The sequence below is a fragment of the Dendrobates tinctorius genome, unplaced genomic scaffold, assembly GCF_039654945.1.
Source record: "Dendrobates tinctorius isolate UK_male_01 unplaced genomic scaffold, ASM3965494v1 ptg000035l, whole genome shotgun sequence".
Lineage (NCBI taxonomy): Eukaryota > Metazoa > Chordata > Amphibia > Anura > Dendrobatidae > Dendrobates > Dendrobates tinctorius.
The window spans coordinates 44,635,962-44,663,887 of NW_027361703.1; the positions used below are offsets into that span (position 1 = coordinate 44,635,962).

Genomic DNA, 27,926 nt, shown 5'->3' on the forward strand with positions numbered 1-27,926 from the left:
CATTCAGAGCCAGTGCTCGGGGATGGTTTGCCGAGTATGGCCGCTTTTTCTCCCATGCCTGTGCTACCGATTGCTGGTGAGTGGCCTGGGAGTGTGCTGATGACTGCGAACGTGGTTCAGTGGGTGGAATTTCACTGGGTCTCTGGACAACAGTGGCAGTGGTTCTTCCATGGCGTTCCAGTGAGGAAGCCGAACCAGCTGTGTGTGAGCTGGAGGAAGAGGCCCCAACACGAGCTGAAGAGGTGGTAGGTGCTGCTGAAGGTTGGCCTACATCTTCAGTGTGTCTGTGTAACTCCACCTCGTGCTTGGTATGCACATGTTTCCACATATTTGTGGTATTGAGGTTGGTCACATTTTTCCCTCGTTTCACTTTCTGATGACACAGCTTGCATTTGACAAAGCAAATGTCATCTGCAACTGTGTCAAAAAAAGACCACGCACTGCAAGTCCTGGGAGCGCCCGTTTTGTGTTTTGGAAGAGGATTGCTCCTCACGGGTGCCAAAGTGGAGGCTACAGGCAACCAAGTCTGCCCCCGCCCTCTCCCTCCTCTTTTGGCCATTCGGGGAATCTCTTCCTCAGAGATGCTCCCACCACCTTCCTGTGGCTGATGCCATGATGGGTCAAGGACCTCATCATCTCCACTCCCCTCTTCAAGCACCGGCTGGTCCTGGGTTGTCTCGCCAGCACCGTACGCACCAGAAATTGGCAACTGAGTCTCATCATCATCTGATGCATACTGAGGTGTGCTGACCATAGGCACTGGCCCATCCGCCTCTTCAGATTCAGAGGGACAAAGCAGTTGCGCATCACTGCATACTCCCTCTTCTTCACGCTCTAGAATGCTGCTTGGCTGGCCACCTCTTTCCAAGCCAACAGATTCTGAGAACAGAAGTAAAGATTGAGATGGCTCCTTTCCAGGTCTCTCAGACTGCCTGGGCAATTTGGCAGGTGGTGAAGAGACAGATGGTTGCTCTTCAGTGCTCTGGCCTTGGGAGGATGCGGAAGTCATTGAAGTGGATGCGTTAGCTGCCATCCATCCGACAACGGCTTCAATTTGTTCGTCACACAGCAGTGGGGTACGGCGAGGTCCTACAAAGCTGCGCATGAAGGACTGTTGCCTGGAAAAAGTGGGGGATGCCGGGTCACTGGTGGCCGCAGCAGACACCGAATCCCCACGTCCTCTCCCTGCTGAATCCCCCCGTCCTCTCCCTGCTGAAACTCCACGGCCACGACCACGTGCCTTACTCCCTGCCTTCTTCATCTTGGTAGACTGATAAAGATAGGCAGAAAAGTAAAAAAGGGGTGGCTTAGTGTCCTTATTCCTGAACACCTGCTAACCAGTATAAGAAACACTAATTTGGCTAAGAGTGTGTGTACTACACTTTAATATGATCTAATGTGGCCTAGACAACTGTAAAGTGAGTGTTTGGTGAACTTTATTTCCTTTTTTTTGGGTGGGGGGAAAGGAAGGGATGTGACCAAAGTTTGAAAGCTATAGTATCACAAACTTTTTGGAGCGATTACAATGCAGGAAGCTAACCTACAATGCAATTGATGAGGCTCCAAAAAATAGGGTGATACTAGCCTGGCTGGCCCTGAAGGGCACAAGCCAGCAAAAAGGCTCCTCTATCTAATCCTATATAGTGTTTGCAACCAACCAATGACAATGGATGCGGTTGGAAGCACACTAATATAGGAGCAAAAATCTGGCTAAATTAGCTGCAAAAAAAGGACTATGTATGAGGCAGTGACGCACGCTGAGCGGACTACAGCTAGCGGTGGCTGTAGAACACACTGCAACGTGAGCTGCACTCACACACAGAGAGACCTATCAGACAGCCAAAAACAGTGCAGAGAAATGGGCTATAGCACTGAAAGGCTGCTGAAAGGCTCCGCTGTCCACTCCTTTAGTGTTTGCAACCAACGTGTATGGATACGTATGGAAGCACACTATACAGGAGAAAAAAAAAAGCAGCAATAAAAGAAAAATGTGTATGAGGCAGAGACACACGCTGGCCGGCCTACAAGCAGACGTGCCTGCAGGACACACTACACAGCGTGGGTCTGCACTCACACAGTCCTTGCAGACAGCTGTGAAAACAGCGCTGCTAGGGAAAAGCAAGCTACAGTGGTGGTTTATGTAGCCTGGGTTAAGCACTATATGTTTTGTGGAATCGCTATTTCTAACTGTCCCTCACAGTCTTCAACAGCAGCCTGTCCCTAACTGAATTCACAGCAGAGTGACCAGAAATGGCGGCTGCAGCGCTTTTTATAGTGCATCATGACATCATTTCAGCAGCCAATCACAGCCATGCCAGTAGTTAACATGCCTACATGCCTAACAGGATGTGCCCACACTTCTGAGGATCCCCATTGGCTGAATCAAATTGAGAGGGCTCCTAGCATTATGGGAACTTCCGATTCCGGTATTCGATATGAAAAAAGTATCGGAACTAAGTATCGGAATTCCGATACAGCTAATATCGGCCGATACCCGATACTTGCGGTATCGGAATGCTCAACACTAGAGAGGACCCATTATAGAAACGAGAGGGCTTTGTGGAGGGCATGTACCATAAGAGGGACAGTGTGGGATTCATATTTTGTGCAGGGAGCATAGTGAAGGGCAATTTTTCAGGGGCACAGCACAGGGCAGATATTTTTATTCAGGAGCGTTATAATCACACTGTTATTTTTAAGGGAAACATGTTGGGATGTGCTGCAGAAGACCAGAGACAATGTAAGTCTGTAGAAATGATTTGTGGATGTAAAAGTCCTCATAGCATTTGGATAAAGAAAAAATTAAAGAAAACTACTCTAGTCAGAAAATATGTCACCTGTAATATACCTGGATGTAATTGGAAGTAAATGTTTATTTGTGATAATGCCTATTTGTGATAATGCCTGTATCTCATTAGTTCAGTGGTTCCTGCATGGTCCACAGTCTGACGATGACTGATAACAATTTCCACCATCTCCTTAACATTGTTCAGGACATACTGGTAATTGTAGGTTCATGCAATACAATTGTATATGGGACTTACCTGACTTGATAATTGATAACTGTGCTTAGTGATGTATTCATGTACTGTTGGTGATTCTGATAATGTGTTCATGTAATGATGATGGTTCTAGTGATGTTTTCAAGTACTGATAATGGTTCTGGTAATGTAATGATGTTGGGTCTTATCATTTATTTCTCTACTGATGTTGGTTCTGGGGTTGTATACATGTACTGATGGTGGTTCTTGGTGATATATTTCTGTACTGATGGGGATTGTGATGCTGTATTTCTGTACTGATGGGGGTTCTAGTGATGAATTTCTGCATTGCTTGTGGTACAGGTGATGTATTTCTGTATTGATGGTGGTTCTGGTGATGTATTCCTGTGCTGTTATTGGTTCTGATCCTGTACACATGTAATAATCAATAACTTATCAGTTTACATAATACATGGCTTTGTTAATAAAGTATTGTGTCGTATGACAAGTAAAGGGTTACTACATTTGTATTTATGTTAGGAGCATTAAATTGGTTGTCCAGGATTGTGATGAAAGTTTGCTGTCAATCTTTGTTGACTGCTTTCCAGTTCCAGGGAACTGTTATGAATGGGTCACCGAGGAGGATAGCAGGCCTAGGCTAAGCCACAGAAAACCAGAGAGGTTGGTAACTAAGCGGATTGCAGACCCCTGATCCTATCCACACAACTAGCAGTAGCCGTGGAGCATACCTACGATGATCCTAGATGCCTCATCACAGCCGGAGAGCTAACTAAGCCTAAAGCAAGAAAGGGGAAATCTAAACTGCCCCAGAGCAGACCCCAAAGGAATAGATAGCCCCCAAACATATATTGTTGGTGAGACAAGATGAAAACACAAACGCAGGTAGGAAAATAGACTGAGCAAATGATGGGGCCCACACTGACTAGACAGGACAAGAAAGGAAAGACACTGTCTGCAATCACACAAAAAACCCTGCAAAAAGTCCAACACGTCTGATGCACAAAAACACTGAAGTCGAACGACTTCGCCCCCACTGTATCATCACTCTGGTATATTCTGAAAGCAAAGCAAAAAGAGACCAATATAACAGGAGACAAAACAAATTGGCGCAAGCAGTAATGTATGGGCGGTGATTGAGCACTGCTCCAGCCGGTGCTGGCTGACCCGCACAAAGCAGAGATAGACAAAACCAGATCAAATGCAAACAGAAAAGCAAATGAACCACTTAGCTGAATCATGCAGGGACTGAGCAGGAGACATCAGACCTCTGACGGCACTGGAAGAAAATCACCAGCAGGGATAGAGGGAGTCGGCTGTCTTAAATCCCAATCTGAAACCCCAGATCTCCAATCGTCATCCTCATTATCAGGTGGCAAGCCTCTGTCAATCAGATCAGCTCCACTACCTTCAGTAATAACCAGAGGGAGGCCAGAAAGAGAATTCACAACAGGGAACACTATTCCATTTGCAACAGGCTGTTTGTGTTCCCTTTATTTTTTTGAGCAGTATATTTACAGTCACGTGCCGACTAGCTTCTCATACTACTTCTCAATGAAAGCAGGGCTGTAGTTTTGCACTAAACATTTCCTGTCATGGGATTACCACGATAGAGAAGAGCCAGAAGACCGCACTGTCTGATTTCTCATACTCCTGCACTGTTTAGAAGCACTTACCATATTAAACGGTGCAGGTTTCTTTTAGCAGTACAGGGATTAATCTGCTCAAATGAGAGCTGTTGGAAGCTTTCCCACATTAAGGCTCTCAGCTGTTCACTGTAAGCCACTCCCATCTCCTATATAATCTGGGCCCTGGATAAAAATCTTGCCACAGTTAGCTCATGCTGCATGGTTAGTAGATATTGGTTTGTGGTTGTTTGAGAAGGCTTTGGTGGATTTTTCTGTGACATTTGCTAGGTATTGGGTGTGTCCTAATTTCCCTCCATCTCCCACTTTGGTTTTACCCCATCCTCCGGTGTTTACCTCTGTTGTTTGTGTGAGTAAATTTGTATGATTGGTATTTTACTTCATCCCTATTTGTGTTACCTTGTTAGTCTGGTTGGTGTATTACGGTACACTACTACTCCCCTCTTCCCTGGGTGGGGGAAGGGTACAGACTGAGTGCGGATTCAGGAGCTAAGGTAGTGTACGTGGCCCCAGTGTCTTCACTATCAGAAGTAATTCGGGAACAGACAGAGATAGATCGCCCCTAGCGTTATGGATAGGGAAGGAGTCCCTGGTCCCAGGACACCCGACAACAGAGTTGTGACATTTCCCCTAAAAGTAGGTAGTCAGAACATGTGAGAAAATCATATATGAGCGGTCACATGACAATTACTCAAGCTGTGTATATGCGGTGTGTCAAACTGAATTTTTTGCCCAGGTTCAAAGAACCTTGATCAGCATCTGGTCAAACTATGCAGATTTTTTTTTACAATAAGTAAAATAAATAATTGACTTTGAAGGTGTCCATATATTGTAACTGTTATGTTATACAAATTTATGCATAGACGTATTAGCCTTTAAAGCAAAGTGATCTTTCTCCTCCCAAATCAATGTGTACCATGGTCAAAATGTAACTAGAACAAGACACAGATGGTAGAGAAATCACTTGTCAATCTGTACATAAAAATCACAAAGGAATATATATTTTTTAAAAAATAATAGATATGCAAGAGTAGTGCGCCATCTGTTCAGCTAATGCAGGCTATTCTACTGGAAAATTTGGGGCTTTTTGGCAAAATATCATATATATAAAGCTATATAGTTTCTTTACAATAATTGAGAACTGTAACATTTTACATTAGCACTTACATTAAAACTCAACCCATTGATCAGTTATTTGTATGCGCTTACCACATTGTATGCTGTGTTATCATACACCCCTTTGTATTTTATCAATGTAGCTATGTTATCGTATACCCCTTTGTATTTTATTAATGTAGCTATTAATATCTATCGATGTTTGAGAAATAGATAAATAAATACATATGTATTCAATTTAATAATGCACTATTCAGATCATTCTTTCAAGTGTGTGTATTTAGTGCAAGGCTTTGAAGGGCATATTTGTGTATTGAAAAACATTAGCTGAAAGCGTTACCCCTCCATTTATGGCAAGGCTATTGAAACATGAGTGTATTTACTGAACGTTTGTTCATTACAACAATTTCAATCAACAGATAATACACAATGATCATATAAAACTGAGTAAAAAGAGAATCTTTATATCCTGAAACATTGATACCAAGTAAATAACAGACCAAATCCACTCACATAAAAACACTATCATAATAACAAACCTGACTATACAGCTGATGTATGATTATTTTTCATATATTAAAGAACTGATGCCGCTTTATAGATGAGTGGTGCTTGAGATGTCTGGCAGATGTTCACCTTTTTCTATTTTTAAAAATTATACATAATTATTTGTATATGATCACCAGCATAAAATCTGATATGAATCTGATTATTTGCATGTGCTACAAAGTACAGAGAGAAAGCAGTCAATCAGTGGGGTTGAGCGGGGCGAGCGCCAGCTCATGAATATGTGGACTTCAATATCATAGCATGTACCTAACATTTTTATGAAAAAGGCTTAAAGAAAAAAAAAGAAATTAATCCAGATTGCAAAAGCAATTTTCATTTTCTAACATCTTATTTTTTTAGGAACTGACCCTGAAAGTTTTAGAGGGCATAGTTGTGGTTTCTATAAATATTCTTAAAGCACCACTCCAGCATTTGTTGTTATTATACTGCTGGCGTGGTGTCACAAATCTAAATTCCCTTTAACTAGACTTATACTGACCAGCTGTCATCTTCATCTTTTATTGGTGCCACGCCTGTCTTCAGTAGGTTGTGACCTGCCGGATCACTCCAGTGTTTGCTGGTCGATCTAGAGGTCACAACTCAATGAAACATTATCAGAGACAGAATGAGGCTCTCAAAGACTTACGTTTAAAGTATGTCACTGTTACTTTGGGCTTCCATCAGTCAGAAGTTGCAGTCACTAGATGATGGATCGGGACTGGAGCAGCACCGGGAATAGAAGAAGATGGCAGTTGGAAAGTATAAGGGCTCATACTCACTTGCGAGAGACTCGCATGATTCTCATTCATGAAAACCTGGCACTGCCGCCGGCACTCAAACCGGAGTGTGCGGCTACATGTATTTCTATGCAGCTGCATGCTCCAGTCCCAGTGCCTGCGGAAGTGCCGGGTTTTCATGTGAGAGACTCGCGCGAGAATCGTGCAAGTCTCTTGCAAGTGAGTATGAGCCCTAATACAAAGATTAGGGAACTTACATTCGTGGCACCACTCGAGCGCTGAAATAAAAAAAAAAATTCTAGAGTGGTGCTTTAACTTTGTGCAATAGAGACAAATAGCAATACATTCACGTAAAGGCCCCGTCTCACTAAGCAATCTCGGTAGCGAGATCGCTGCTGAGTCACAACTTCTGTGACATAACAGCGATCTCACCAGCGAGATTGCTGTGTGTGACAGCGATCAGCGAGCGGCCCCCCTGCCGGTATCGCTGATCGCTGGAAGAAACCTCTGGACATTTCTTTGGTCGCTGGTCTCCCGCTGGCCAGCACGCATCGCTGCGTGTGACAGGCGGGAGACCAGCGATCAGGTGTAAAAAATAATTAAAAAAATAAAAAATATAGTTATTCTCACCTTCCGACGTCGCGTTCAGCCATCCTGCCTCTCTCCACGCTCCGGTCCCAGTGATCCTTTGCACGAATGACCGCGAGACTTTGTTATCCCGCGAGACTGTGACATCTCGCGGTCATTCTCGCAAAGGATCACTGGGACCGGAGCGTGGAGAGAGGCGGGATGGCTGAACGCGACATCGGAAGGTGAGAATAACTATATTTTTTATTTTGATTCTATTTTTTACAGGATGGCCAGCGATGCCGGGCGCTCAGCATCGCTGTGCTGATCGCTGGTGAAGCTGTCTGTGTGACAGCTCACCAGCGATCACATAGCGATTTACCAGCGATCCTGACACCTTCATATCGGTGTCGGGATCGCTGGTAAGTCGCTTAGTGTGACGGGGCCTTAAGACCCATATAGACTAACTGGTTATAGAGAAGGCACGTTTGTTAGAACAGTTTGCCAATTGTCATCTCATGTAAACATGCCGACAATTACCAAATATACGAGGGAAACGCGCTTTCACTAGGTGAATGGTTCGATCATGCCTTCATTGAAATAATTTTTTTTGGCATCACTTCGTCCTGTATAACATATTTGTAGCTGTTCATCACTGACCTTAAATCTCTATATAGTTAAATAATGGTCAGACACATGAAGCCCCTATAAATAATTACAAAAGGCATATTTTACATCCAGCATAAATGTGATACGTAGAATACTTTAATGTTCAGTTTAGTTTTTTCTGTTTTAGAAATATATCTTATTTTATTAATCCACCTTTAAGAAATATTTGTTTATCTGCAATAGCTGAAAAAGGTTTACATGGGAATGCCTTATACACTAGCTGCTTATGACCTTGAGGATGACATTCACTGTTTAATGCCTCTCTCTTAGATAACACAGTACTACATGGCACAGTGCAATCTATATCTCCTGAATTCTACAGAATCAAATAGCTGATTTAAAATAATAATTCAAGATAATGTAATAAGGTGTGTCAGAAGGAGCCAAATTCTGAAGCAGACTACATATGTATTATTGCAGTGTTCATGGATTACCTTATTGTCCAGACTTTGATGCACCTAACCATATTTAGAGATCAGAGAATAAGAAAATATACGTAATAATTAAAACTTCTCTGGGATTTATACTGAGTAGTCTTGTGATTTATTTACCTCCTCAGGCCCCACTATTATGTCTTAATGTGTATTTTTGGGAGGACTCAAGTCATTCGCACACAGCACTCAGCTCCCTTTCTGCATTTCACTGACTATACAGATCACGCTGATAATGCAAATAGAATTAAGAGACCACGGAGCTGCGATCAGACAGATTTCTTAATAGCCACCTACACAGCTTCCTTTTCTGCCCTGCACCGATCATTCAGTTTTCTATGTGATCTGACAGCGCACTTCAAAATTATTAAATAAGCGATTAGGTGTATGGTATTAATTATATGTGTCCCCTCACTATTGACTATAAGGGCCCATTTACATGACTTATTTTGGCTTGTAAATGTAAATGCAGGTCGATTCGGGTTCTTTAAGACCCCGTTTCCACAGGCTGACAAAAACTATATGGAAAAAGAACAACAACCATTAATGCGATTGTTCTGTCCCAATACAGCAGCATTTTATCTGCAGCACATCCAAAGGGTAATTTATGTTGGCATAAAAGTCACCATTATCACCAGATTAACGACCGCTTTGCTCATTCATCAGGTGATTGGTGGCATGTTTACAGGGCTTATAATAAGTAACAAGCATTCACCCTGTGAGCTTTAAAACACTGAGATTTTTTAGTTCAGAAACATGTTATATAAAAAAATAAGTCTATCATGTATACTTTTGTTATGTTTTGTATTTAAAAGAAACTGCACCAAATCTACACTATAAAAATCCGGTAAATATTGGACCTTGGATGATATGTAAGCAGAAGGGTAAAATAGTCCATATAAAATTGGAGCACCCATGGCCGTGGGGAAATGTATATTACATATAGGGCTCATACTCACTTACGAGAGACTCGCACGATTCTCGTGCGAGTCTCTAACATGAAAACCCGGCACTGCCGCCAGCACTCGGATCGGAGCGTGCGGCTGCATAGAAATACATGTAGCCGCACGCTCCGTTCTGAGTGCCGGCGGCAGTGCCAGGTTTTCTTGCGAGAGACTCGCACGAGAATTGAGTGTTTTGTGCCCATCCTCTGGACCAGACCGTAGCTACCAGGAAGACAGTCACTAGTTAGAAAGACCAATCTTAATAATGATACTATAAGGGTGCGTGCACACGCTGCGGTTTATCTGCGGATTAGCCTGCGGTTTTGCCCTGCGGTTTATCACCTCTACAATGGAGGAGATGGCAAACCGCAGCTGAATCCGCAGAAAGAATTGACACGTCAATTCTTTCTGCGGATTAGAAACCGCAGCAAATCTGCGCAGAAAAATCCCCACGGAAAAATCCGCACCGTCTGCACTGCGGTTTCCATTTTCCATAGGATATAATGGTACTGTACACGGATCCGCAGGACCAAAACCGCTGCGGATCCACAGCAGAATCCGCAGCGAGTGCACACACCCTAAGGGAAAGTGAATGTACAGATACCTGAGAGATAAAGCAAAGAATTACTATAAAATGGGAAAGAAGTGGAGTCAAAAGAAAACCATATTCTTTAACTTCTTGGTGCCAGCTGCCATATACAGTGTTTGGCCGGGATCACACATGCGAGAAACACGACCAAGTCTCGCATGTTAATACTCTGCCGCCGGCACTCGAATCGGAGTGTGTAGTCGCATAGCAATACATGCAGCCCCAGGCTCCGCTCCCGAGTGCAGGCGGCAGTGCCGGGTATTAACATGTGAGACTCGGCCGTGTTTCTCGCATGTGTGATCCTGGCCTTAATGACAGAAGGTGCTAGGGATTCTATGGAGTGGGGCTCACGCCACAGGTTTGGTGAGCCATCTTCACAGGTTGGAGGAGCTTGCTTCACAGGTTGGGGGAGCCACCTGTCAATTGCTTGCTTCAGCACTGGAAAAAGATCTTCAAATTATGTTTTTTGTGACACACCGGAGCAAAAGAGAAATATATACCTGGCTGCAAGGCTGATTCTTGATGCTGTGGCTTGAGCAGCACAAATCAGCTGATCATTTCCCTATAAAGTAACTGTCTGCACTGTGATATCTTTCTTGTGCGTTTGTTTAACCACTTCAATACCTGGCCATTTACTGCCATTCCCCACATTTTCAGATTTTTTTCATGCAGTGAAGGAAATAATTATTTGATCCCTTGCTGATTTTGTAAGCTTGCCCACTGACAAAGACATGAATAGTCTATAATTTTAAGGGTAGGTTAATTTTAACATTAAGCAATAGAATATCAAAATAAAATACAGAAAATCACACTGTATAAATTATATAAATTTATCTGCATTTTGCAGTGAGAAATAAGTATTTGATCCCTCTGGCAAGCAAGACTTAATACTTGGTGGTAAAACTCTTGTTGGCAAGCACAGCAGTCAGACATTTTTTGTAGTTGATGATGAGGTTTGCGCACATGTCAGGAGGAATTTTGATCCACTTCTCTTTGCAGATCATCTCTAAATTATTAAGATTTTGAGGTTGTCACTTGGCAACTCGGAGCTTCAACTCCCTCCATACGTTTTCTATGGGAATAAGATCTGGAGACTGGCTATACCACTTCATGACCTTAGTGTGCTTCTTTTTGAGCCACTCCTTTGTTACCCTGGCTGCATGTTTTGGGTCATTGTCTTGCTGGAAGACCCATTTTTAATGTCTTAGCGGAGGGAAGGAGGTTGTCACTCAGGATTTCACAGTACATGGCTCCTTCCATTCTCCCACTGATGCGGTGAAGTAGTCCTGTGCCCTTAGCAGAGAACCACCTCCAAAACATAATGTTTCCACCTCCATGCTTGACAGTGGGGACAGTGTTCTTTGGGTCATAGGCAGCATTTCTCTTCCTCCAAACACGGCGAATTGAGTTAATGCCAAAGAGCTCAATTTTTGTCTCATCTGACCACAGCACTTTCTCCCAATCACTCACAGAATCATCCAGGTATTCATTGGCAAACTTCAGACGGGCCTGCACATGTGCCTTTTTGAGCAGGAGGACCTTGCGGGCACTGCAGGATTTTAAACCTTTATGGCGTAATATGTCACCAATTGCTTTCTTGGTGAATGTGGTCTCAGCTGCCTTGAGATCATTAACAAGTTCCCCCCGTATAGTTTTAGGCTAATCTCTCACCTTCCTCATGATCAAGGATACCCCACGAGGTGAGATTTTGCACGGTGCCCCAGATTGATGTCGATTGACAGTCATTTTGTATTTCTTCCATTCTCTTACTATTGCATCAACAGTTGTCTCCTTCTCACCCAGCGCCTTATGTATCGTTTTGTAGCCCATTATAGCTTTGTACAGGTCTATAATCTTGTCCCTGACATCCTTAATAAGCTCTTTGGTCTTGCCCATGTTGTAGAGGTTAGAGTCTGACTGATTAATTGAGTCTGTGGACAGGAGTCTTTTATAAAGGTGACAATGTAAGACAGCTGTCTTTAATGCAGGTAATGAGTTGATTAGGAGAGTCTAACTGGTCTGTTGGAGCCAGAACTTAATGGTTGGTAGGGGATCAAATACTTATTTCTCACTGCAAAATCCAAAGAAACTTACATAATTTATACAATGTGATTTTCTGGATTTTACTTTTGATACTCTATCTCCTAATGTTAAAATTAACCTACCCTTAAAATTATAAACTGTTCATGTCTTTGTCAGTGGGCAAACTTACAAAATCAGCAAGGGATCAAATACTTATTTCCTTCACTGTACATGCAGTATAAAGAGCTGTAAAAAAATTTTCTCATTTGGATATTCAAATAATGTTTGCACCTTTTCTTCATAATACTTGCAGTGTCAATTTTTATGGTATTTTCGTATCCTCTTCTTTTTTATTTTTGACGACATTGGGTGATCTTGGTGGGGAAATAAAGTACGGTAAATAACCTGTCTGTGTTTCACATCTATTTTTATAATAAGAAGGATCACTGAAGTACACTTTAAAGTTCTCCTTTCCATAACAGTTTCTATTTATCAGACACTGTTTTTTTTCTCGACAAGGTGAGACTTGCAACAGGAACTTGGATTGGCAGTGGCTTTATAGTTATTCATTTTTTACAGGTTTTTTAATATATACTTTGAAGACCATTTCAACATTCTTACCCAAGTTTCCGTGCAAATATGGCTGGTATATTAGCCCCAACTACAGGACAAATTCATACTATAAACTGCACAATAGAGCTTACCGGGACTCCTAGGACCCAGCATCTCCTGCTCCCTCTATACACCTAGCGTTCACATGACCAACTTTCTTATATGTCAGCACTTCCTATATGCTATGTACACAATGCTTGTTTAGCGCTGTGTAAACAGTGATCAGGAATGCTGAGAAAGAAATAAACCATTTCTGCCTTCTTTATGGGGAATTTGGCTGTGTTTGACAGATGGCTTCCCTCTTCAACAGCTGCACGATTGCATGCAGCTGCTCTACTTTTAAGACATCACTGTAGAGAAGATTACATACTGCCTGGACCTTTATCATCTATGGGAGGTTCCGAATTAGTTAAAGGGATCTGTCAGAAAGTTATACGTCTCAAACCATTTATATGACTGTGTAGCTCTTTAAAAATAAGTTGATCCCTGTTTGACTTCAAAGAGATCCTCCATCAGCAAGATATCCTATTTTGAAGTTCTGTGTATATGTGTCTGGAAGTGAATTGGGGCTTGACTATGTGCTGACTGTTCCACAGCCTCATGCAGTATTCACTGACATGTATCAAAGCCAATGACCTGTCAAGCAACCATAACAGAGTGGCACAAGGCAGGGAATATGTGAGTGTGAGGCTGAGGAGCTGTAAGTGCATTGACACACCCCAATGCACTTCTAGACACATATATACAGAACTTCAATAACAATTTGTTGCATTCATTGGTTTCATAAAGAGATTGACATAGTTATCTTTTAGTTAATTATACAGACATATAAATGGTTTGGGGGTGTAGAAGTTTCTGACAGGTTCCCTAGAAGAATGGCTCCAAATCTGCTAAATATTAGAACAACTTTACTGCTGTGTGCCCACATTGCATTTTTTAAGTGCTTCCACACTGGCAATACCGCGGAAACGCTTAAGAAATGCTAGTTAAAACACATCCCATACAATCCTATGGGATTCTGCAGTTGCTGTGCCCATGCTGTGGATTTCACTGCTGCGGAATCGCATAGAGGTAAAATCCACAGCATGTCCATTATTTCTGCTGAATCGCGGCGGTTCCGCCGCCATAGGATTGCATTGAAACGCTCACTTTACGCATGTAGCTATGTCCTCCATGCCCTGGGTACCATATTCCTGTAAAAAAATAGAATTAAAATAAAAAATAGGGATACACTTACCTTCTGTCGGCCCCCGGAATCCTGCCGCCTCTCAACCACGCTGCCAGCATCTTCTGTTCCCAGGGATGCATTGCACAAATGACCTCTGATGACGTAGCGGTCTCGCGTGATGCTATGTCATCAGAGGTCATTCGTACAATGAATCCCTGGGAACGGAAGTTGCCGGCAGCGCCAATGAGGGGCAGGACAACTCTGGGGGCCGACGGAGGGTAAGTATATCCCTATTTTTTATTTTTTTTTAATTATTTTTAACTTCTATCTTTTACTACTGATGCTGCATAGACAGCATCAATAGTAAAAAAGTTGGTCACACTTGTCAAGCACTATGCTTGACAAGTGTGACCAACCTGTCAATCACTTTTCCATGCGATGCTTCAAATCGCTTGAAAAAGCGCAAGCATTCTGCAAGCGAAAAACGCTTGCAAAACGCTTGAGTTTTGTAGGAAAATGCATGCGAATTCCGCATGCATTTTTGTTATGAATGGGTCACCGAGAAGAATGGCAAAAACAGGCTAAACCACAAGAAAACCAGAGAGGTTGGTAACTAAGCGGATTGCAGACCCCTGATCCTATCCACACAACTAGCAGTAGCCGTGGAGTGTACCTACGATGCCCTAGACACCTCGGCACAGCCGGAGAGAGCTGACTAAGCCTAAAGCAAGAAAGGTGAAATCCAAACTGCCCCGGAGCAGACCCCAAAAGGAATAGATAGCCCCCAAACATATATTGTCCGTGAGACAAGATGAAACACAAACGCAGGCAGAAAAATAGACTGAGCAAACGATGGGGTCCAAACTGACTAGACAGGACAGGAAAGGAAAGACACTGTCTGCAATCACGCAAAAACCCTGAAAAATCCAACACGTCTGATGTACAAAAAAACACTGAAGTCACACTTCGCCCCCACTATATCAGCACTCCGGTATGAACTGGGAGCAAAGCAAAAGAGACCAATATAACAGGGGACTGAACAAGCTGACACAGGCTGTAACATATGGAGCGGTGGTCCAGCACAGCCCCAAAGAAGCAAGCTGAACATGCACAACAAGCAGAGAGAGACAAAAACCAGATCAGATGCAAAGGATTAGCAAATGAACCACTTAGTCGAACAAATGCAGGATCAGGGCAGGAGACATAAGACCTCTGAATGCACAGGAAAGCAATCACCAGCAGGGATTGCAGGAAGTCTGCAAACTTAAATACTCCAATCAGCAACCCCAGATCTCCAATCGTCATCATCATCATCAGGTGGCAGCCCTCTGTCAATCTGGCCAGCTCCACTACCTCCAGTAACCACCGGAGGGAGCAGAGGGAGCTTCGGCTCAGAAGTCAGAGCCAGGGAATTCACAACACATTTTACCCGCGGTGGGGAGTTGCGGAAATGCTGCGGACATTTCCGCAGCATTTCTGCAATGTGGGTACTTAGCCGTACATGTTTGGGACCAGCTATGATATTAGGTAACTCGCTGTTCATTCAGCACACCAGTGGACAAGATGATAAATTATCTCTGTAGCATCATTGTCTGCATTGTATATAAAAGACCTTCTAAATACATAATGCCCTCTATATACATAGAATGCAGACCAAATGATGCTTGAGGGCTATTTTCTTGTACTGCCTCAAATGAAAACCTATAGGCTAGTCTGAGCTTGTGGAGAGTGAAAAATGCAAAATCAGTATTTCAGGCTGCATACACTGTTCTCCTTCCCACTTCTCGTCAGATCCATGCACCGTGACAGCTATTCTCACTGGTTTAGACTGCTTGTATAGCACATTGGTAAGATGGGGACAAGAGTTTAGATTAAATACATTGTGATTTATAACATCCTCACATAGCACTTTCCATTGCATTAGTCAGTGTGGACATTTCAGACATTCCTCTACTCCTGCAATACTTGAAATTTTAGTATATTGGTTATAATACGTAAATTATACAGGCATTCCACCCAAACTTAATTGTAGAACATCAACTAAAAAAATGGTAAGAAAAGTGTGAGGTTACAGTATGAGGGGAGTGGGTGAGGGAACTGTGCTATGAATGAGTCACCGAGGAGGAAAAACAAAAACAAGCTGAAGCCACAGAAAACCAGAGAGGTTGGTAGCTAAGCGGATTGCAGACCCCTGATCCTATCCACACAACTAGCAGTAGCCGTGGAGCGTGCCTACGATGATCCTAGATGCCTCGTCACAGCCGGAGAACTAAATAAGCCTAAAGCAAGAAAAGGGGAAATCTAAACTGCCTCAGAGCAGACCCCAAAGCAATAGACAGCCCCCAAACATGTATTGTCGGTGAGACAAGATGAAAACACAAACACAGATAGAAAAATAGGCTGAGCAAACGATGGGGCCCACACTAACTAGAAAGGACAGGAAAGGAAAGATGCTGTCTGCAATCATGCACAAAACCCTGCCAAAAAATGTCCAACACTTTCTGATAACAAAAAACCCTGAAGTCGCTAGACTTCAATTCCCTATATCAGCACTCTGGTATATTCTGAAGACAGAGCAAAAAGACACCAATCTGATCAGGGACAAAAAGCAACTGGCATAAACAGAGACATAAGAATGGAAATTCAGCACAGCCCCAGCTGGAAATTCAGCACAAAAACTGAGTAAACCAGACCAAATCTCATGTGAAAAAATAGCAAAGCACACTTAGCTTGAGAAGGCAGGAACAGAACTGGAAACCAGAACCTGAGGGCAGGAAAATCACCAGCACAAAATTAGGGAGTCAACTGTCTTAAATCCTGTTAGAGACTCCTGATGTCCACTCACAGTCCTCCTCCTCAGGTGGCAGGTCTCTGCCATTTAGATCAGCTTCATTACCTACTGTCACCACTAGAGGGAGCCCGGATGGAGAACTCACGACTCCTCTGTCAACACAGCCAGCTCCACCACCCTCACCAGAAGCCAGAGTTAAACCAGAAAATGAGTTCACAACAGAACTGTATGAGGAGAGAAAACTGAGGGGACAGTATAGGGGTGAAAAGTATGAAGGGGAGGGAATGTGTGTGGGGCCTGTATGGGAGGGCACATGAGGGGACAGTATGGGGAAGAAAAGTGTGAGGGAGCCGTGTGGGGGTGTAGTGTGATTGGCCAGTATGGGGTTGGGAATATATAAGGGAACAGTAGGGGTGGGATATGTAGGTACAGTGCTGGGAGAAAAGTGTGGGGTGGGATAGTGTGAGAGGTCACAGTATAATGACTGGATAGTGTTTGGGGAGGCAGTATAGAAAGGGGACAACATAGGAAGACCGTGTGAGAGCACAGCATGGAGTGCACAATATTCAGCAAGGCAGAGGTTTGAGTAGGGGACACAGTATAGAGACTGGGCAGTATAGTGGGGACACAGTGTGAGGTGACAGTGTAAACATGGGCCCAATATGGCCAGCAGTTTTGTAGGGGACACTTAAGATATGGACAATGTGATGGCTATAGCTAATAAGGGCAGATAGTGGCGGTTATAGTTCATAAGAGTGGACAGTGTGGAGACAATATTTTGTAGGAGAGGGTAGTGTGGAGGATATGTGATGTATACCACATGAGGGACAGTGTCAAGGTCATATTTTGTGCAGGGAGCTCGCTGAGGAGCAATTATTAAGAAGCAAACCTTAGGGCAGATGTGGCCAATCCCATTAACTCATTCTGCAGTCAGTAATGGACAGTGTAATACAGTGGCTAAAGGAGGCAAACGGTGCAAACATTTCAATGAAACCCATTTGCAAATATTTTAAGCCCCAATTGCATGCATTTAAGTAAGAAAGAAAGATGGGCAACCTCTTTAGGATATGTATAGGAAAGTACTGAAACTGATTCTTTGCCACAGGTGTGAGAAAGCCATAGATTCACATCTGACATACATATACTGTGTACAAATATACAAGCTATGCAAACACTATGCAACTGTACTATACAATAATGAATACATTAATTCCAAGGTAGCTGTGCAGATTAAAAATGTGAGGTACTTGGTTTACAATTTTGATCAATTTGTGACAAGGTGACCTCATTTAGATGAGGCCATAAATGCTACAAACTCACCTCTCCAAACATTTTTCCAATTGTTCATGAGCATGCAAACTGTAGTAATAACTAGCCCGTATAAGCAGCCATTAAAGAGGTGCTCTCAGGTTTAGAAATTAGTAAAATTGTAAAGTGCTTTTAAAAACAAGCAACTTTGCAATTTACATATTTAAAATCCTGTCTGTTCTCAAGAATGGAGGGATTTTAAATGTAACAGTTTATAGCACGTTGCTTGGGTTACATGCAACCTTGTGTTTTCCTAGGCAAGGAGCGCAACGCAAGCAGGCTCTCTGCTTTACACCACTATGAAGTTGGCCAAAACAGTGGAACTCACCAGCTTCTGCACTCTCTTCAATTCTACCATACTGCAGAGACAAAATTACCTCTGCTAGCAGCATGGGAGGGTGCGGAGTGCGGACGAGCAATGTCACTGTACCGCTAGTCCATACTGTCAGTCTTCAAGAGCTGTTCACCCATCAAAACAGGAGGTCGGGGGTCGAGAGAGGTGTAAATATACTGTATCTTGAGAACACTCCTTTAATTGATGGGCCTCTTTACCGTTTTGCTCAAATTAAGACAGAAAGCATTAGGTCAGTCATATGTCACCAAACTGCAAATGTGAATGTATGCTTAGGCAGCTTGTCCACATCGCAGAGTTGTCTGCCATTACATGCACTGTTTTCTTCAGAAAGAATAGTGCATGTTGCTCTTATATCCATTTAGCTTCAGAGTCATAAAAATGTCATCTGTTACTCACTATAGTCCAAGTGAAAAAATGCGCACTGACTAACACTGGAAATTGTGCTACCCGCGTGCAACATACTGGAAATATCTTCACTTGAGCACATTGTAATGTTCTTTTTCTTTCTGGTTGCCATATGACATTTTTTTGACTCTTAGGCTACATCAAAGCAAAGAGCTGACAAATAAAACCACCTGCAGACATCACACCGATTAATGTAAGTCAAAGGGGTAGCACATATTAGCGACCATTGGGTCATAATGTCATCTCTTTAGTGAATGAGACTCTTATTTTCTATTATGCCCAATAGTACATAACTTGTACACCCATCTACGATGCGGCAAAGTACACAGGGCTGCAGAAGAACACTGTCACTTCCACAATTTGTGGTTGTGAATGGCCCATTGTCTTAACATAGCCAAATACTAATAGAAGTTGGTATGACCATACCATAAAAGTGGTCACATTACCACTGCCTGTATATATTCTAAATATATAAGAATAACAAGAACTATTAAGAAAATCTATTAAGAAAAACACCATTTAAAAAATCAATATTGTAAGTCTAATGATTTTTTATAATATACTTTTTTGTAATCAGGAAAAAAAATACTGAGTCTTACAAGGTATCGTAATTTTTTTATGAACACACTACAATATTTTAAGAAGGTTAAATGAAATTTGCATCTTTTTTGTTCATGGTTTCTCTTCTGTGAGTCTTTAAAAAAATGTTTTGCTCATATTATTCCTAGGTGGAGGCTACAAATACAGAGGTGGTCATCCAGCTTTTCCACAATTTTTGAATTTCAAAGCTACGTTGTAATATAAGTGTGCACTGGGGGTTTCACAAAGGCATTGGTCCCCATTCATCAGGACTGGTGTTGTTCACATTGGTCTTGGTGAGGAGGCATGCTGGAGTCAGACACTCCTGATTCATTAAGAGGTACATGCCTTACTCCACTTTATCAAAGCAGGGCGAAAAAATGGCATGAGAACACCAAAAGTGGAACTTTTTTTACACAGCTGTGTGTAGCTCCAAAATTTTGCAACTTCAAAGATTTTTACTCCAGAATTCTGGTCTAAAAGCTTGTATGAATTGAACCCAATCTTTTTTTTAAATATAGTACACTTTATCTTCACTCAACCTGGCAGTCATCAAACTTTTCAACATTCCCAATTTTACTGCAACCTATGTTGAATAAAGGGTGGTGCTTACCAAAATCATGTGGGCTGTATTTAGGCTTTTATGGGCATTTTGGGGGCATTCCTGAGTATTTCAGAGTTGGACTTTTTTGTCCCAAATACAGTTTGGCATATATTATGTGGGTAAGTAACAGCTATTACCACCATTTAGTGCTTTCTGTAAAGATGGGGTTGTAAGGTCATTATGCCATATGCCTGGTCAAAGGAGGTCAATTCTTTTTTGTGTGGCAGTGGTCGCCAAGCAGAGTTCAGTGTTGTCAGTACTCTTTACAGATGGGACAAATGCATTTTAAAAGAATTATGTTTTTATTCAAGGTACACAGTGAGGGGCATTTTATATTCATAAGGACACTATGGTGCATATTTTGTTTAATATAGTTGGGCATATTTTAATTAAAAGCACATTATGAGCCACAGATTTATATATCACTGCAGCCAATCACTGAGCTCAACAGCTCTGCCAATGTACATGGAACGAGACACAGTGCTCGGTGATTGGCTGTAGTAATGTTGACATGATATCACTGCTGCATATATGGCAATTTTGTTAAAGGGTCGAAATAGACTTTTAGGATTGATACTTCCAATAGGTGAACACTAGAGTTCTCCTCCTCTTCCTCTCTTAAGAGGCAATTTGCATATTACATTTCCCAGAGGAGACAACATGGCGTATACGTCTATTCACTTTGACATGACAGGCTTGGATTGTCACTCTCCACAAGGAGACTTGTTACCTCTTAGATCCTAGTCTTAAGCCTCTCACCTAGCCATATCAGTTCTCATACTTTGCACTGATGAGGGGCAGCACTATAAAACACTGTGTCGGCAAATTGAGATTCTCGTTTTACTTTTATTCTAAAGCCCCCGTTACACACTGCGATATCGCTAGCAATATCGCTGTAAAGTCACCGATTTTGTGACGTTGCAGCGATATTGCTAGCGATATCGCTGCATGTGATACTTACCTCCGACCAGCTCCCCCGCTGGTTATCGCTGATCGCGCGAGAAGCTCCTGGACCATTCCTCGTCGGCCACTTCCTGCGGCGCTTCCTGCTGTGACGACGAGCGACGCATGGAGCTGGGCCGGAGGACGCAGGATCGCCGCGTCTGACAGGTAAGTAGCGATCCCCGTCCCCAGCGATGTCGCTGGTGAGATCTGCCAGTGTGGCAGCTCACTAGCGACCACCTAGCGATGTACCAGCGATCCTGACCACGTCATATCGCTAGTCGGGATCGCTGGTGCATCGCTAGGTGTAACGGTAGCCTAAGTCATATGACAAGGCTTGTTAAGATCGATAATGACTTTTAGGATTGCTACTTCCAATAGTTGGAGTTCTAGTACTCTTTCTCTCTGAAGAGACAATTTGCATATCACTGCTGCAGGTACACAACAGCGTACTGTAAATGAATTGGGTAAGTAAAGCACTGTTTGTTTTTTTAACAATGAACTGTGCATATTGGGAAATCATTTCTGAAAGGCAACTGCCCATTTAATCTAGTATTACTGTCTTATCGAGAGCACTATTCCTAAATTCTCCTATTTTTACAATAGATATTTTGATGGTATGTCTACAGTACATACACGTGTACTTGTGCCAGTGACAGGCACCACAATTGTTAACACCTATCACAGAATCTTGTTTAATAGAGAAATGTTCCTGAGGAGGGCTTGTATGTATGTGTTTTAACAATTGCAGTGATTGTCACTTGCACAAGTAAGGTGGAGTGTACTGCAAATACACCATCAACGATGACTTGAAGCTTGTGGGCCTCAATGCAACATCTCAAACAAGGCCCCCAACTCTCACAGGACCTTTAATAGTATTGGTCTTCTCATAAGAGCCAAAGGTACTTTTTGGGCCTACTAGGCGCCATCATCTAAGTTCGTCTCCAAACCCTACACCCCCTACAGTCATGCCCCTGACCAATCACATAACCATTACGGCGATAGGAGAGATGAGGAACAGTGCGCTCAATTAGACAGCAATAATGGAAATTCCAAACATTAGGGCTAAAGTCCCTCATTTGTGTTTTAATAATGTGTTTAGTGTGTTTAGTATCATGTCATTCATTAAAATAATACTTCATAAAACAGATGTTTTAATAATGCTAGTGCATATGGTGGAAGAGAAGTAGATTATTTTGTCCTTTTGGACATTTGTCTGTCCATAGTTTTATTCAGGTACTTATTTGGGGCACTTTTTATTCAGGGGATGCATTGTAGGGTACATTTTGTAATTGTCATGAAAAGTGTGGGATTTTCTTTTCAAGGGGGCACTTTGTAGGGCATTTTTTGGAGGTTATGGGTCCAGTGAGTAAAATATTTTTATTCAGGGGTACAGAATGGAAACATTTTTTTCTTATTAATGGATCACAACAAATGGATTTTTTTTGTTTGGTAGCACATTATGGGGCTAATTTTTGCTCGAGGAGTATAATGTGGGGAATATTTTTATTCAAGGTTACATAAAAATATATCACTCTTCACAAGGAGAAACGTTAACCTTTAGAATAAAATAATGGTAATTTAAAAAGTATGAGTAGTGTGACTCTCTGCAAACATGTATAGTTCTTTAGCATCAGAAATGTGCTACTGCTTACTCATTCTGTTTTATATTCTCCCCCAAATGTTTTCTGCTTTGTGTGTCTAGATAATTTTTGTACAGTTAATAGAAGGAAAACTGTTTTAAGGATCTGCATGAAATACATCTTTTAACACGAAGGTCACTATTGACCATTTAAAAATTAACTGCTGTTCTTGTTTTTATTTCATAAATCAATAGTACACAGACAAAATAAGCAACTTTGTAATATATCTTATCAAAGAAAGATGTTCACATTACTGATATAAAGGATGATAGTTACTGCCTACAGGATTCTATGGAGAGGGGAGTGGGAAGGAAAAGGGAAGAGCTCGAAGCAGACATTCTGCTGCAAGTTCTACTGAAATAACAGTTTTCCATAGAACTTTAAGGGAACCAGTTGTCACCATCTATCTCAGTATGGCTGCTCACTTTCCCCAGTCCCGCATGCTCGGTGCCTCGGGGTGATCCTTGACTGCCCTCTCTTTCAAGCCACATATCCAAACCCTTGCATCCTCCTGCTGTCTCAAACTCAAAAATAATTCCTGGATCCATGCATTCCTTTACCATGAAACCACAAAAATACTAGTGCACGCCCTTATCATCTCCCGTCTCAACTACTGTAACCTCCTACTCTCTGGCCTCCCCTCTAGCACTCTGGCACCACTCCAATCCATTCTACACTCTGCTGCCCGACTAATCCACCTGTGTCCCCGTTATTCCCCAGCCTCTCCCCTTTGCCAAGCCCTTCATTGGCTTTCTATCATCCAGAGGCACCAATTCAAAACCCTAACTATGACATACAAAGCCATCCACAACCTTGTCACCTCCATACATCTGTGACATGGTCTCCCGGTACCTACCCGCACGCAACCTTCGATCCTCTCAAGATCTACTTCTCTACTCCCCTCTTATCTCTTCTTCCCACAACCGCATAAAAGACTTCTCCCATGCTTCCCCCATACTCTTGAACTCTCTACCCCAACACATCAGACTCTCACCTACCATGGAAACCTTCAAAAAGAACCTGAAGACCCACCTCTTCCGACAAGCCTACAACCTGCAATGATCCTCAGTCTACTGAACCACTGCACGACCAGCTCTACCGTCTTTTAGTGTATCCTCACCCATCCTCTGTAGACTGTAAGCCCTTGCGGGCAGGGTCGGCTCTTCTTCTGTACTTGTGTGTGTCTTCTATTGCTCATGTTTATTGTACTTGTCTATATTTGCTCCTTTTCACATGTAAAGCGCCATGGAATAAATGGCGCTATAAAAATGTATAATAATAATAATGGGAAAATCTGTATCCACTGAAGACAGACTCTAACCAAGAATTGAGAATTTTAAGATGGAATGATCAGTCCAGTAGGGGAAAGAAGCTGATTCTAATTAGATATATTGCAAAGTTCCTTATATTCACGTGTACTACTGATTTACGGGTGAGGACACCATGCTGTATAGGGCGGTGGGGGGGCCGTTTGGAGACTTCATACCATGTAAGGGGACTTTGTTTAGGGGGGCCCTGTGAGGACACTTTACTGTGCAGGGAGGCTTAGTGGACATTATACTGTGTAGAGGGCTGTGTAGTGATGTTATACTGTGAAAGGGGGCTGTGTGGGGTAATCATACTGTGTGGGGGACTTTGTGATTACATACTTTGTGAGGAGATATACTGTGTGAGGGGCTTTGTGGGACATTTTTTAGGCAGCTTTGTGGGGACATACTGTGTAGGAGCTTTGTGAGAATATTATACTGTATAGGGGTCTATGTAGGGACATCATACTGTGTAAGGGTTGTGTGGGGATAGTATACTGCATGGGGGGCTCTTTGGTGACATGCTGTGTGAAGAGACATCATGGTGTGTGAGAGGCTGTGTAGGGACATCATTATCCTATGTGTGGGGGCTGTAGAGGCATCATATTGTGCTGTAAGCTGTTGATCACGGTACAATGACTGACCGACAGCTGTATGACCTATTGTTCATAATAAACTTTATAAAAAGCAGTAAATTATATGGTTTTGTCTAGCTGTTTCTGATAAGAACACATGTCACAATAAGCCCTATCATATCATGTATTAATGGTAGCAGCTAGTAAATAGACTTAATTCTGCTCAAATTAAGTGATAAAAATCAATATAAAACAATTATAATCCGTTGTTTTGACCCTCCACAACAGTAACAGTCTAAAGCCCCCTTTACATTTAGCGATGCACCAGCGATCCCGACAATGATGCGACCCGATCAGGATCGCTGGTGCATCGCTAAATGGTCGCTAGTGAGCTGCCACACAGGCAGATCTCACAGCGATATAGCGACGCAGCAGCGGTCGTTAGTTACCTTTCAGACGCGGCGATCCTGACGTCCTCCCGCCCGCGTCCACACGTCGCTCGTCGGCGCCAGCAGGAAGCGCCTGACGAGAAATGGAGCTGCACGATCTCGCGCGATCAGCGACAGACAGCAGGGGAGCCGGTCAGAGGTAAGTATCACACATAGCGATATCGCTAGCGATATCGCTGCTGCGTCACAAAATCGGTGACGCTTTAGCGACATCGCTAGGGATATCGCTATGTGTAAGGGCCCCTTTACAGTCGTTTGAGACCCCTTAGGAAAATTAATTGCCCACCCCTTGCCTAGAAGGTTTACAAAGCTGCTACATCGTTGTATCAATTCACCTCTAAGGATGCACAAGTCTAATTATAATCTAATCACATTAAACAATTCAGTTATTCTAAACCTTCGTATCTCAGAAATAATAATCACATCCCCATTTCTGTTACTGTCCCATCCACACATACAGCAAGAAATTCATCCAGTCTCAGTCACAAAATGGAAAATTAATGGAAAATGACAAATGGAGTATGGTGAATTTTTTTTCTAACTTACGAGAATGACTACTATATTGGATTGACATATCTAAACAATATAGTGTGTTTTATAAAAATAGACTTATTAAAATATCAAGGATTTAGAATTGTCATCTAATAACGGACAGTCTACATCGGTGACATCACATCTCACTTACCAGCAAAGTTTTTTGTGAAGACCAAGGTTACAAGGAGTATGGGGATAAGAACTGTGCCAATGGTAACCACTCGGTCAAAGGGCAGTTCCAATTTCAGCTGGACCATGAGAGCTGCTAAAGATCCAGCTTTATCATCTTGCTGCCCCGGCAGGATCAATTCTTTCAGTTTCTCTCCAGCTAGCAAAGCAGTAGCCATGTCTGGATGGTTATCGATGATATGTTGCATAAGCGTTTGTGATTTCTTCTTTGCTTTTATGTGTTGTCACCAGCTACTGAAGTAACTGCTGTTGGTTCTGAGAATTCAAGTCTGTGAGAAAATATATGTGGAACATGAAAATATACCCGTCCATCACTTATTTAACTTGACAAACACATGCAGTGGATGAATAGGAAATGTTATCCTGCTATCCATTACCCATTTATATTGGGCGCTTCTAATGCTGTATAAAAATAAGGAAAAGCAAAATATATATAAATATATTAAAAAAAATACATTGTAATTAGGACTTTAGGCATTAGAAGCAACATGTGCATTTCGCTGCAGTGCGATGGTGCTAAATAATTGGCAGAATTCTTTTATGAATATACGTACATGTGCAGATATTTTTATATTTACCTGCTGAATATCCCCTGAGTTTCAGAAAGATGATGTGCAGAAGAGCTGCCATCTACAGATATCAGGCAGACCGAAAACTTACATTGCATGTCCCTGCAAGCCGGCAAATGTTCAAGTGAGGATGAGTGACGTGAGATTGTCATTCGCCTCGAAAGCAGTCCCTAATGCTACAAGATAGCTGGAATTGTCTGACGTGCAATCTCAGTGCATCCTGATTACATAGAGAAAGGCATTTCTCATGGATGGAGGATTGGTAGTAAATAGGGATTCTGGTCGGCCATATGAACAGAGAAGAAAAGACACATAGCACTTCCATTTACTGCAGGCTCCAGAAAAGGAGGTGGGATCTCTTGATGTGGTGAAGCATTACAAGCCTCACTGCTCTATCCAACAATATGTGTTCTCTCTTCCTCCCAGCTACACAATCAGATAAGCTTTTTCATTACCATTACATAGATTTTCCCTTTTTTTCTTTCATTCCTGATGTCTACAGTAAATTGGCCTCTACTGCTGGTACAATGCAGCTCTGTGATTCTTAGGTTAATATCTATGTAGTAAAGTGCTTATTGAAAAAACACTCAGAAAAGAGTCTTAATGGCAAAAATCTATTAATAACACAAATATGATATAGCTTTCGGTAATGTAGTATTTCTTTTGTCTACGTGTGACCCTGTATCGCACTTGAAAAGGAACATCTAAATAATGTACAGCATGTGAAACAAGTACTGCAATCAACTCGAATTTGCCGACCTGTCCTTGAGACAGTGCCGAGAGTGGATAGGAAACCGACGTCTAATGTCATGGTGCACATAGCATCAGCCTGCTAAAAAAAAAAATCTTACCTGCTCTATTAAATCACAAACTTCTCTAATTTTGGAAGTCTGTTCGATTGAGTCGTCTCTATGCATCTATGCAGTTGTGTTAACACCTTAAATGTTTTCTTTACTAATGCATCATGATCTTTATTAAATGAGACACCAATAAAACCAAACAGTTGCGAGCTAAATAGACTATTAAAAAGTCAAGTGAGTCTTTGGTGTATATAGACTCTGCAAATGAGTCGTGGATGGTAAAAATTGTCATGTCAGTCTGGGCCAGATGGAGAAAACGGGAACAGTGAATGAAAAATCAGAAAGAACATCAGCTGTAAGTCACTATATTGTATATATTGGTAACGTAATCTCTATAATACGGTTTGCAGGACTGACATCTACAACTATATGGTGCGTTTGGTGTTGATAGTAGTCTTTTTAATAGCTTTTGTTTTCTTTTTTTTATTTAGTAAAAGCTTAATGTACAGTATTTCAGTCATTATATAGTGGTAGGTACCGTATATGTTGGTATTATTGGTCTTTGTACTGTGTGTGTTATTATGTAGAGGTAATGATCACATTATAATATTATGTACTCACTATGTAGTGGTAATGGTAGCCGATATTGTGTAGCAGTATTATTTTGGGCTTGTATAGTAGTAATGTTTGTGATATTGATCTGTGTTTTAGGTTTAGCAACAGTGGTATACTGTAATTATATCCAGTCATGGCCACAATAGGTCTTACAGCAGGACAACGACCCAAATCATACTTCAAGAAGGACCCAGAAATGGATGAAAACAAAG

The 27,926-nt window shown here is 42.1% G+C and overlaps 1 protein-coding gene across 1 annotated transcript in view; it reads right to left on the reverse strand.

The window, feature by feature from the left end:
- The window catches only part of PANX2 (pannexin 2), a 52,152-nt gene extending 25,529 nt beyond the window's left edge, over positions 1 to 26,623 (reverse strand). The window contains exons 1-2 of the mRNA XM_073573454.1: positions 26,309 to 26,623; positions 25,693 to 25,999 (exon numbers count right to left, since the gene is read on the reverse strand). Of these exons, the coding sequence (XP_073429555.1) occupies positions 25,693 to 25,918 (226 nt within the window). The 5' untranslated portion in view covers positions 25,919 to 25,999; positions 26,309 to 26,623. The remainder of the gene's footprint in view (positions 1 to 25,692; positions 26,000 to 26,308) is intronic.
- Between the last annotated feature and the right edge of the window lie 1,303 nt (positions 26,624 to 27,926).